Here is a 12260-nt window from a genome sequence, read left to right on the forward strand (position 1 = left end):
GCCTGCTGAACGGCAGCCCTTAGACCTGCCTTTCCAGGGGCACAGGGTGCTTCTGAAGCCACAGAGCCTCCTCCCCCGTGTGAGTGGATGAGGCCGGGAGAGCCCACGCCAGGCTTCCTGCAGGGAAGTCTCTGCCCAGCTGACCCTGTCACTACAACCAACTTCTCTCCCTGCTCCTTATGCTGACACGAGTGGGAAGGCCAAGGGAAAAGTAAGAGCTGTAAGATCAGTCGGAGCTTAGATGTACAGCCAGCAGAGGGCGGGCACTGGGTGTAGCAGGCTCTCCATCAGCTGTGCAGGGTCTGGGAGCCTCCCTGGCTATAGTGTTACTCCACTGTGTTCTACAGGAAACTGCTGACATTTGTGTGCTGGTTTGAAACTCCTTGTCCTGGATTCTCAGGCCTGAACATTTCAGTGTCACTGAAAGTCAATCTGCCCCTTGGAGCAGCCAGAAAGAAGCCTTCGCGAGCGCCTGGAGTCGGGTGGGGATGCGAGACACAGAACCATCTCTGGCTTCTGGCAGCGCAGCAGTGCTCTCTGGTGTTCTAGAACTGAAATAGCCAAATTGTGCGTTTCATTTAACTAAAAGCAACCTAAGCTTTGGATCTGGTCTGAGTTCTGTCTGGCCCTTCACCTTCACTTCTGCCCTCTGGCTCCAGGGAAGGGTTGGCAAGATGCTGTGGTGATAATCTGCCATTTTAGGAGTTCTCACATTAACTCAGGAAGCTGAATTACTCCCACTCTCCACACAGTACAAAAATGGATTCTCTCCTTGCTCTGCTTTTTAACAATTATAAAGCCTGCCAGAGTCACAGGAGACAAGAAAGGGGAAGAAAGGAACAGTGCTTCTTAAAGAAACAGAAAGTTCACCCGAAAGTGAAGAGGCCGCCAGAACGATGCTGGCTCAGCAGCAAGTGACCACTCAGGACCAAGGACACCGACCGCACCCACATTCCAGCTCTCCCCTCACAATCTCCCACTGTTTCCCAGAAGTAACACCCTCGAGCTGTCCAAAGCCTCTGGGTGAAACACGAGTGGCATCCTCCTTTATTTCTCGTAACTAGCTGCTTGAATTTATTTTGCAAAGTTAACTGTCTCCTGTCTTGAGTGATTCATTCATTCAGTATTTTCCCAGCACTCTTAACAATATTTGTTCCAGCACGCTGAACTACTTAAAATGCTGCTTCCTCTGATATCTTCATGTTTTCTTCCTTTTGATGAGTACATAACTGATGGCCTCTTTCTTTGTAACTTTGGCTACCAGGAAGCTCAGGCTGTTATGCAGCCTTTATTAGCCACGTAGTTTTTAAAAGTTTTAAAATTGAGTTTACATAGCATAATGTTAACTCTTTCCAGTTCCGTTCAGTTCAGTTCAGTCGCTCAGTCGTGTCTGACTCTTTGCGACCCCATGAATTGCAGCACGCCAGGCCTCCCTGTCCATCACCAACTCCAGGAGTTCACTCAGACTCACATCCATCAAGTCAGTGATGCCATCTAGCCATCTCATCCTCTGTCGTCCCCTTCTCCTCCTGCCCCCAATCCCTCCCAGCATCAGAGTCTTTTCCAATGAGTCAACTCTTCTCATGAGGTGGCCAAAGTACTGGAGTTTCAGCTTTGTGTATAAATTCAGTGGTTATTAGTATATTCACAAAGTCATACAATCATCGACGGTACCTAACTCCTCAACATTTCATCATTCACAAAAGAAACTTATCAGCAGTTAACCTCCCCATTCTCTTCTTTCCCCAGCTCCTGGCAACCACTAATCTACTTTCGGTCTGTATGGATCTGTCCATATTCTGAACGTTTCTGATAAACAAAATTTTATAACAGGTGGCCTTTGTGACTGACTCCTTCACTTAATGCTGCCAAGGTCGGTCTGTGCTGCAGAATGGCCCAGCACTCCACTGTGCGCAGATACCACGTTTTGGCCATCTCTTCATCAGGTGACAGACATCTGGGTTGTTACCATTCTTTGACCAATTTGAAGAACGTTGCTATCAGCATTTGAGTACAAGTCTTTTGTGGGTCCATGTTTTCAGTTCTCTTGGCTGTGTACCTAGGAGCGGACTTGCTAGATGATACAGGAATTTTAGGTCTTACCATTTAAGGAACTGTCAGACTATTTTCCAAAGCGATCTGTTGCACATTTTTGCTCTTTTCTCTAGGTCATAGCTTTTCACCTTTCTTTGTATTTTACTTTAATGTTACCCTTATTTTATTTTATTCAAATTAAAAGCTACTTCAAGGGAGAAATGGGATATAAATACATAAGATGCAGAGATTTGCTGGCAGCCCTTGTTGCACTGCCCCAAGAGGGAAGAATTGGGGGACACAGGCAGGAGGTAGGACTCACTGCTGTCTGTCCTCCAAGGGCTCAAATCTGGTTGGCAGAGGCAGCTAAGACAGCTGTTACAGAGAATGTGGGCTGTGGGTCTAGGAGTGTGGGGGGAGCACAGATAAATTGTCTGCGTATATGCATAGACCAGAAAGGTCCCTTTTAACCAGAATGATCATGAACGTTTATAGAGAAGAAAGAGGACAAGGGAATATCTGCTATTTTGATGAGAATTCTGAGTATTTTCCAGGAGCAAAGAGAGGTTTTTGCTGTCTTCTGTTGGATCTCTTGGTCAAAGGCACTGTGTTTTCCAACATTCCCCTGACATCTGGTACATTTCAATTGTTTGACCAGGATAAAAGAGTTAATGATTCCTGAGTACCTGCCACATGCCAGACACCTGACAAGGCTCCTTACCTACATTAATCTCAGTCCTCATAATAATAACTCCATGAAGTAGGACTTATCAAAGTCACCCTAGTAGCCAATGAGCATCAAGGGGCCCAGCCCCTGCACATGGCTGGTAGAGGACCCTGGGTCCTACCCTATATCCTGGCAACTGCACCACAGTCATGTTTCTTGAGCTGGGGTCCGCAGACCTCTGCAGGTCATTCATGGAGGGGCAGATCCTGCCTCCAAGTGGAAGGGATCCAGTGGTTCCTGAGCCGACTACCGTAGCAGGGCCCTGAGCAACATGACAGTAAGCCTGGCCCCCTCCGAGTCACTCACTCTCGGGGAGAGCGCTCAGATTCTGGAGGTAGTGACAGGCAGTGGGCAAACACTCCTGGCCAAGACATGCTTCTTTGGCTTAGAAGTCAGCGTCTCACTCACAAGTGATACTCAGAGGCCCAACCAGATCAAGACCAAGCAGGCTTTGTTCTAGGAGCAAACACCTAAGGGGTAAAGTTGGTCAGGACAAGGAGCCCCTAGTGAGCAGAGCCAGAAGTCACCAGTCACCTCTCTCACTGCCAGCAGAACACATGGAGTTTGTGACACCTGCTGGCAGTGAAAGGTCTGCAGGAAATAAGACTCCTCTTCCGGTGTCTCTGAGAGGACTGGTTGGCCTCTAGTTAGTTTGAAGACCAGTCCAAGTGGGTGCAATGCAAATCCTAACTTCTAAAATGCAGGTATGGCCCCACCCATCTCCCACACACGTCTCCACTAGAACTCAGTCGAAGGACAGCTTGACAGGGTGAAGGCTTTGCTCCCATGTAATTGTTTTTTTTGGACTGTATCCATAGATTAAACTGATCAGGCTTAACTCCTATCTGTCCCGCTTATTGCATATGTGTGAATTTAGGCAATTTGCTTCAACTCTTTAAGTCTCAGCTGATGATATGTAAAACAGAAGTAATATTAGTTGTTATATGATTGTTGTGAAGAGTCAAAGAGATAATATATGTAAACACTCAGTCTGGAACCTGGCTCAAAGTGCCTACTCAAAACAATACTAACTATGAAGATGATGATGATGATGCTCAAGGCAGGATGATTTTCTAAAAGTCAGAGAGCAGGAAGTCGTGCTCCCAAGGAACTATTCAGATTTGTGCCCTCCCTGTAGCTCCACATAAGGACAAAAGGGTAGATTAATGAAGCTTCTGTCCTCCATGGGTACTCTGCAAAGCTAGAGCAACTCTGTCCTGGCCTGAGACCCAAGCTTAAAGAGGAGCGTTATCCAGAAATTCAGTGGGGTAACTTCTTTCTCTTCTCTTATCAGGATCATGGAAGTGTGAGGGAGTTCCCTTGGCCTCTTGAGTCTACAAGATTCTCACTTGGTCCTGTGCACTCTCTCTCTTCCACAATCACATCCTCTGCTGCTTCACTTCTGAATCTCTGCTTAGGAATAAAGCACTATTCATTCCCATATCATGATAATTACAGCCAAAGTGTTTAGAAACCATGGCATGGTGAGTCTTCTTATGGAGTGACAGGAAGGTCATTAATGAGGTAAGAAAAGATCTGGGAACAACGCTCATGATCCTGAAAGAAGTCCAGCTCTATTCTTGGAAATGAGTTTAAAGGCTAAGAAATGCCTTGGGTGGTTAGAGCTATTGTCCGCAGTCCAAGATGTGAGAGATAAACAATCCTGGCCATTTCTATCAGTCTGGGTTTTAGAAGTGGCTGTTCAAAACAGAACCACTGAGACACATCTTCAGTTATGCTGAGTGAGGAAGAAGAGAGGTGAGGATAGGAGCACAAAGGAGGGGAGAAAGGGAAACCAGCAGAAATGGTCATTTTACTGCTTCTCTGGAATTAGTCCTTAATTCCTTAGCCTGTGCTCAGGGCATATAAACACATCTAAGAAACTCCTTCTTAAAACCCAAGCCTGAATAACCTTCAAATCATCTGTTTTGTATTTTCTGGGCTACTTTTCAGTAGTGGTGGGCAGATCTCAAACAAAAGATGGAGCTATTGCCATTGGCCACATCTCCACCCTGGGGCAGAGGACCAAGAGTGGACTCTGTGGAAAGGGCCTGAGTTTTGTGACAAAGAAGAAGCCTGTTCTCAGACTCCTTGTCTCAAATCAAGCACACTCCAAGAAGCAAGCAACATCTCTTGAAGAGCTGGGGCTGAGCCATCCACTGTGGCGCTGAGCAGAGCAGGAGCCTTTCCCAAAACAGGGCCAGATGCCAAGCATCTGGTGGTTTTGTGGTGTTCTGGGAAAGCTCTGTGAGTTCCCTCCATGTGCGGCTAGCTCCAGGGCTGCCGCCTGCCAGGCCAGAAGAGCAACTTCTTCTTGTCTTTCATTGGGCTATAAAGACTGTGTCTGCCTGGGGCTGATCCCTGGGCACAGTGTGGCCTCAGTGGAATTCAGCCCTGGGCACTGAGGCCCTGCTCTGTGGACCTCCAGAGCCAGCTGGATCCTCTTTATCATTTCTCAGGGCTCAAGGGTAGCTAAGGGTGTCCTAACACAGCTCAGTAACTGAACTCTCCGCTGTTTCCGAGAGACCCATATCTGCTTCTTTACAGTGGTGAATGGTGGGAGAGGCTGAATGCCGCATGAGCCACACACCCTCAGGAGAGCTCCCACGCCTCCTGGGACACCCTCATTGTTCCTCACCCTGGGGCTTTTATTTTGGAAATGTGGCATTCTCAGAAGAGGTTACCTCTTAGGGCTGAGCATGATATTCATGACATGAGGAGACATTTTAAAAAAAAAATCTACAACTCCTTTAAAATCTCATGAAAACTCATCCTTCTATGAAGTGGTAAGTCTTGGGTCATGTCCCACCTTCCTCCACACTGACCACTCCTGCTCTGGGCCAGGAGGTAAATAACTCCTTCCTCTTCTAAGTGGTTATGTTTTAACTCTAACTGCCAGGTAATGATGCAAAAAAGCAAATATTAAAGTGAGTTAAAATGCTAATACTCCTCCCTTGTTTTGAACAGGAACAGAAATTCTTGGCAAGTCAGTTCGTATTATATTCTCTACGTTAGGAGTGTGCACATTTTTTGCAATTGGCTACATGCTGCTGCCACTGTTTGCTTACTTCATCAGAGACTGGCGGATGCTGCTGCTGGCGCTGACGGTGCCGGGCGTGCTGTGTGTCCCGCTGTGGTGGTGAGTGTGGCTCTGTCTCAGACAGCCCCCTACTGCGGGCCAGCAACCTGGAGCCCAGAGTATGGTGCTGACCTTGGCGTGGGCCTGCTGATCTCACTGGAGTAGGCTGAGGCCTCAAAGCCCAGAGACCGTTTCCCTTGTTGGGGGTAGGCATGTGTGCTGGGGTTTGATTCCCCACCATCCCACAAAGCACCATTCTCAGGAAACCCAGTCCCCCTTTGGCTCTCCCAACTCTTCTCTGTTAGTGGGTGGTTGCTGTTGTTTGTGGATATGGTACTGTTGGGTTTTGTTATTTTTAGCTCTGCCCCTCTGCTCTTCACTGGAGAAGGAAATGGCAACCCACTCCAGTGTTCTTGCCTGGAGAATCCCAGGGACGAGGGAGCCTGGTGGGCTGCCGTCTATGGGGTCGCACAGAGTCAGACACGACTGAAGCGACTTAGCAGCAGCAGCAGCAGCCCTGCTCTTCTGACACTTTTCTGTAGGAAATCTCTTTCTCCTTATGGCTTCAACTAATGTAACTTCCTCAAGCTTCCCTATCATGTAATGAGTAGCATCTAAGATGTGACTGTTTATCTGCTTTGTCTTGAAGAGCTAGAAAATCACATCTGTTTAATTAATTGTTAGAGAAAATATTCTCTTCACTCCTCCCACAACCCTTCAACCAAATTTTGACACGTTAATGTGGGAATAACAAAGTGTTGAGATGCTGACTCCAATTTTACTGAGTACGGCTATGGGGAAGACTTTATGTGAGAGAACAGAATGACAATAATGGAATAAGGTCCCAGCCATATGTTTTATTTAGGGGAGACTTCTCATTTCTTTGGTTTTTCCATATTTAAACAAGAGCAAAGGGGATTTTTCCCATTACTGAGTTCGGTACTCTCTCTCTCCCTCTCTCTCTCTCATTGATTAGTCTTGATTTAGTTTCATGATATCAAAATAAAATCTCCCAGCAGTGACTGGTTTTACTGAATTGCTTGACCTCTCTCTGCTTACAAACAATGAAAGTATTTTTGATCATGTGTGGGGGCTCACAGGTTAGACTAGCCCTCATGGTTGCCCTGTCCTATGGACATACTTAGGAAGTGTGCCTTAGGAAGTTTCCCAGAAGGACCTTCATCTTGCTGCAACTGTTAGGCAGCCATAGAAGCTGACAGTAGTACTTCTTGGCCTTGTTAGACCTGGTAGCTGTGGTTAGACCACTCCAAACTACTGTCCTTTTATGATCTCTAAGGCTGCTATGATTTACCAATGCAAATCCTTGGCATGAGTGTGCATGGGAAAAAGAAAGCACTTTTTTTTTCTTATTTCCCTAGAATTTGAGAAACAGCGTGTTAGATACTATTCTGATTTCCTGACCCAGTCTGAGAGTAGGGCAACTTTCTTGAATGAGAATCACCATCATCACCATCATCATCACATCACATCAGCATCGCACCCTCTCTCCACAACACGCCCTGCTAACTGAATTTATTGTAAAAGGTGCTGGTGACCAGACAGTCTCTCAAGTCACAAGCCAAGATTATTCAGAGGTTACTTACTGCCTCTTCAGTTGAATGATTTTGGTAATCTGTGTTCATTGGTTCTAGTTGTCATTTCAGCATAAGAGACTAGTACTTTCAAAATATGTTATAGTCAACTGTAGTACTATATGATTCTATCAGAGAGAGAGAACAAAAATAGAAGGGCCCTGACTGTAAGAGATTAGTACGGATTTTAATTTGCGGGGCTTGGATCTTTGCCTCGGAACCAAATACCACAGCAAGGAACAACTCTGACAGGTCAGCCTCTTGGGTTTCTAGCACAGAAGGTCCATCCCACAAGGAGCTGCCTTACTCTTGCCCTGAGGAGAGTTGTTTCTATGTTGCCCATGGGCTGCTCCATGGGTGCTCCTGGCTGTGGGCACATTGTACCCAGGACAGGACTGCCCCAGACAGAGCACAGCCCGGGGCCAGGACAAATAAGCTGAGTGCTTGTCCTGAAAGTTTAACAGTCTTATCAGTTTTCTATAAAAATAAAAACAAAATAGCTCTCTTTTGAACATTTCGTCCTTGAGGGTGGGATTTCCTGAAGCAGTGCCCGTCCGTCGGGGTGGGCTGGGATGATGTGGCGATGGCTTCAGGCTACTGAGACCTCTGTTGCCTATTCAGTATGTGATATAGACTCTCCAGCAACACTCTTCCCCTGTTCAATTTCTACAGAGAGGCTGTAATGTAAACCTTATTTGGCCCTCCACTAACTTGAAATGATGAGCTAGACTTGATTATTTATGCACCAAAAAGCCATGGCAATCCACAAGTTCAGATGGCAGCAACCCTAAGTACAGTGGGCTGAAAATTGGAGCAGGTGGTTCGGGGACTTTTTAATGTCCCCAGTTTCCTTTAAAAGGCTTGGCAGTAAGTGCCCACAAGTATGAATGGGGTGTTGTAGGCGGGGGACGAGCCCCTAGGTGCAACGTGGGGGAAGTTTTGCAATATCTAGCTGACTAAGCATTTGGAACTTGAGGCCAGTGATGGCCCTCAGAGCTGATAGTTAAGAAAGGTAGGGTATGTCTAAGAACAACTTGGTTGGGGAAAGATACCTCTCAGAAGTAGAAGTGCCCAAGCTGTATAGTTCTTCATTAATATAGTTGCCGCTAGCCACCTGCAATGACATATGAAAATTAAGAAAGTGCAAGTGTTAGTCTCTCAGTCATGTCCGACTCTTTGCCACTCCATGGACTATAGCCTGCCAGGCTTCTCTGTCCATGGAATTCTCCAGGCAAGAATACTGGAGTGGGTTGCCAGTCCCTTCTCCAGGGGATCAGACGTGGGTCTTCCACATTGCAGGAAGATTCTTTACCATATGAACCACCAGGGGCCACAAGTAAATATAAAATTGGATTCTTCAGTCACTCTAGTCACACCAACTCAATAACCACATTTGGTTAGTGGCTGGGGCGTTGAACAGCACAGATACACAGCACCAGAGAAAGTTCCCTGGGACAGGACAGCTCTAATTACCAAGGGCCTGTGGCCTAACATCATCACAGTTGCTACAGGGACCAACCAAGTGTATATTCCAAAAAATGCAAAGTGGGTTCATTTTTCAACTCATGTGCTTGTGGTAGGCTGGGGATGGAAGGTGGGGGTTAGCTATTTGATATGTTGTGTTTTGCTCTGAGATAATTCCTGTTGAGGCTTTGCAGGGGCCTGTTAATTATAGGAAGAGTATATCTGTACATGTAATTTATTTTCTAGGACAGCTTAATACTGACAAATAGATAAGGAAAACAAGAGCCAGCAAAAGAATGGCTAAGCAATTCTGAGAAATAAAGATTAGGAAAGAATGATAAAAAATAAATAAAAATAGAAAAATTAGGAAAGAATAGAAGTCAGCCATGTCTGAGCATCAGTTAAAAATGTGGGTAGATTGTATAATAAAAAGTCAGTTTCTAACTAACACAACATTGTTAATCAACTATATTCCAATATAAAATAAAAAAATTTTAAATGTTTCTAGACAATAAAAAATAAAAACACCACATTGGCTATCTCCCTACAACTGATTTGGGTACTCACTGAGCTGAGAATCTGTTGAAAGCCATGGGACATCCCACAGAGGTGTGTCAATGCACTCGCCTCCTCCTCTGACTGCCTAAGGAAAAGCCCGAGGAACACAGGTGCCTTCTTTTACCCAGGAAACTTGTGAGCATCACCAGCTGGGGCACCAGGAATTCCCCTAGGGATGGACACACTGAAAAGACACTAGACTCTGTTTCTGTAATGAGCCATGCTGGCTATGAAGTTTTGGGTGGTATTCTCCAGCTGCCCTGGTTTCAACATGCCCATAGTTAATGTTACTCCTTGTAGGCGGGCCCTGGCTTCAAGTACAACTAACGATTGGTCTTATGATTTGATCAGAACTTTCAAATGTGAAGGTACTTTTACTTATTCCTACAAATAACTGAGTTCTTATGAAGCCTCCCTCCTGATGTTCTTTAAAAAGACAAACTAGAATTTTACAAAATAAAAATCATTTGGGGGCAACTTAACAGTTGATAGCATCAAAACTTGCTACTGTGAAAAATTATGAAACATCCAAAATGAATTTTAGGTTTATTCCTGAATCTCCCCGATGGCTGATATCCCAGAGAAGATTTAAAGAAGCTGAAGATATTATCCAAAAAGCTGCAAAAATAAACAACGTAACTGCCCCAGTGGTAGTTTTTGATCCTGTGGAGGTAAGGATTTGCAAATGTTTTCTCTTGAGATCAGCTGTGCATTCTTGATTATGGAATTTAATTTGATTCAATAGATTTTTGAGTGCCTACTATGTACCAGGCACTGTTCAAGACCTTAGAGACAAAATGATGATGAAGTTCTGAGATAAAACCCATCTCAAAGGGCTGTGGACCAATTAAATATAATAATATATATAAATTGCTTAGCAAATAGCAGTGAAAGTGTTAGTTGCTCAGTCATGTCCGACTTTTTGCAACCCCACGGACTGCAGCCCACCAGGCTCCTCTGTCCATGGAATTCTCTAGGCAAGAATACTGGAGTGGGTAGCCATTCCTTTCTCCAGGGAGCATACAGCAAGTGTAGATTAAATATTAGTTCTTGCTCTGTACCACGGATGCAGCTACATACTGGTGATTTTTTAATATCTATATTAAGTGGGAAAAAAATGTGTTTGAGAGATATTCCACCCATGGGTTCCCCACTGTATTCTGAACTTTACCAAAGTCTGCTGGGGAAGCTGTACCTGTCTTTAGTCTTGCTATATCGTGTCTAGGACCCTAAGGCCTGAGAGCATAGGCTGGTGGATTCACACCTGCAGGAAGGAGGCCATGGGAAAAAGCAAATATTTAGTGGAGGCATACTCACTTCCTGACAGTCAGTAAGGACTCACCGTGTCCTTGGCCATACCTCGTGCCAACTCCCAGAGAAAACAAGAAAAATTAGACACTTGAGGAGCATAGAATATAACCCAGAGTGTTAAGAGAATTAGATGGAAGATAAGTGATGAGGTGAGGAAGGAAGTCCCCAGGGAGCAAACAGGGTGAGCCAGCAAAGACAGCAAAGTGATTCAGGGCTGGTCCAAACCAGTGAGGACGTTTAAATGATAGGGCAAGGGCATTCATGGCCAGAAGGGTCAGGGACTGCTCAGGACACCCCAAGAAGACTATATACTTCTTAGTCTGTATGCTTGCCTCCACGCTCACATCTGTGCCCCTGGCCACCCCAGGACTTTGGATGGTGACGAGTGTGCCAGTACTCTATCCTTCTTGGCCTTTGGAACCTTTTACAGAAGCAGATACCTTGGTGATGGCTGGAGGTTTAATTACAGTGGCCATGAACCCAAGCTTTCAGAGAGCTGCCAAGAAAAATATGTCTTAATCCTTTGCTCTTCGGATCAAGAATTCAGTTCCCAGCCTTGGTCAATTTAACTGGACGCAAAAATAACATTGGGAGTGTCTAACACTTCTGGATCTCAGGGCTGTGCTGAATGTTTGTTTTTTTTTTTTTTTTGATGTTTAATGGATAAATGGTCTGACTTCTGTTTTGAGGACCTTAGAGTCTAGTAGTAGAGATAAAGCTTATGTGGATGAAAGCAATCATAAAACATTTCAGAGATACATAGTTATATAGACAAATGAGAACAAAGTCCAATGTCAAAACACATGCTTTCTTCCTGCCATGAGGCATATTGAACCTCAGCTGAACAAACCCGAGGAGGAAAAGGGAGCTTGTGCTTTCCTGAGGCCAAGTCATCTCTCCCTATTCACCTCCCAGGTAGGGTCCTCTGAAGGAGGATATATAGGGCCCTGTGCCAACAAATGCAAACTGCTCAGAATGGTAATAAAGAGCCCACCAGATGCCAGGCACATTGTTCAGCTCATCTGATGCTCATGCCAATCATTGCTAGTACATATTATTATAGGCCTTTTCACAGGAGGGCTAACTGAGGCACAGTTCTTCTTAGTTTAAAAGTTAAATTATTTGCCCAGAATTACACAGATAAACGTCTCACTCTGGTGCCTCATGTTAAGGGCAATGGCATTAAATTGGACAGGAAGAAAAACCATGTCATACCATCTTCAAACACAATCTTGGGCTTCTGTGGCTTCCTTTCTGAAGCACCTTTAGCCTTCTCGTGGTGCCTGGTCCAAAGGCATTTCGGCGGCTCCATACAAGCCAGAGATAAGCACTGGATACGGAAATGTTCTTGTCCTGAGGTTTCCAAATCTGGCTGCTTATCACCACTACCCAAAGAGCTTTTAAAAATTACAGATTCCCAGGCCCTTGAGTCCTAGGAAAGATTCAGACTAAGCAAACCCAAGGTGGGACCTGGAAATCTGCATTTTCACAAGGA

The 12260-nt window shown here is 45.3% G+C and overlaps 1 protein-coding gene across 1 annotated transcript in view; it reads left to right on the forward strand.

The window, feature by feature from the left end:
- Positions 1-12260, forward strand: part of SLC22A4 (solute carrier family 22 (organic cation/zwitterion transporter), member 4) — a 43071-nt gene that overhangs the window by 18836 nt on the left and 11975 nt on the right. The window contains exons 5-6 of the mRNA XM_010863596.1: positions 5729-5900; positions 9999-10125. Coding sequence (XP_010861898.1) covers positions 5729-5900; positions 9999-10125 — 299 coding nt within the window. The remainder of the gene's footprint in view (positions 1-5728; positions 5901-9998; positions 10126-12260) is intronic.

The sequence above is a fragment of the Bison bison genome, unplaced genomic scaffold (assembly GCF_000754665.1).
Source record: "Bison bison bison isolate TAMUID 2011002044 unplaced genomic scaffold, Bison_UMD1.0 scf7180017864492, whole genome shotgun sequence".
NCBI lineage: Eukaryota > Metazoa > Chordata > Mammalia > Artiodactyla > Bovidae > Bison > Bison bison.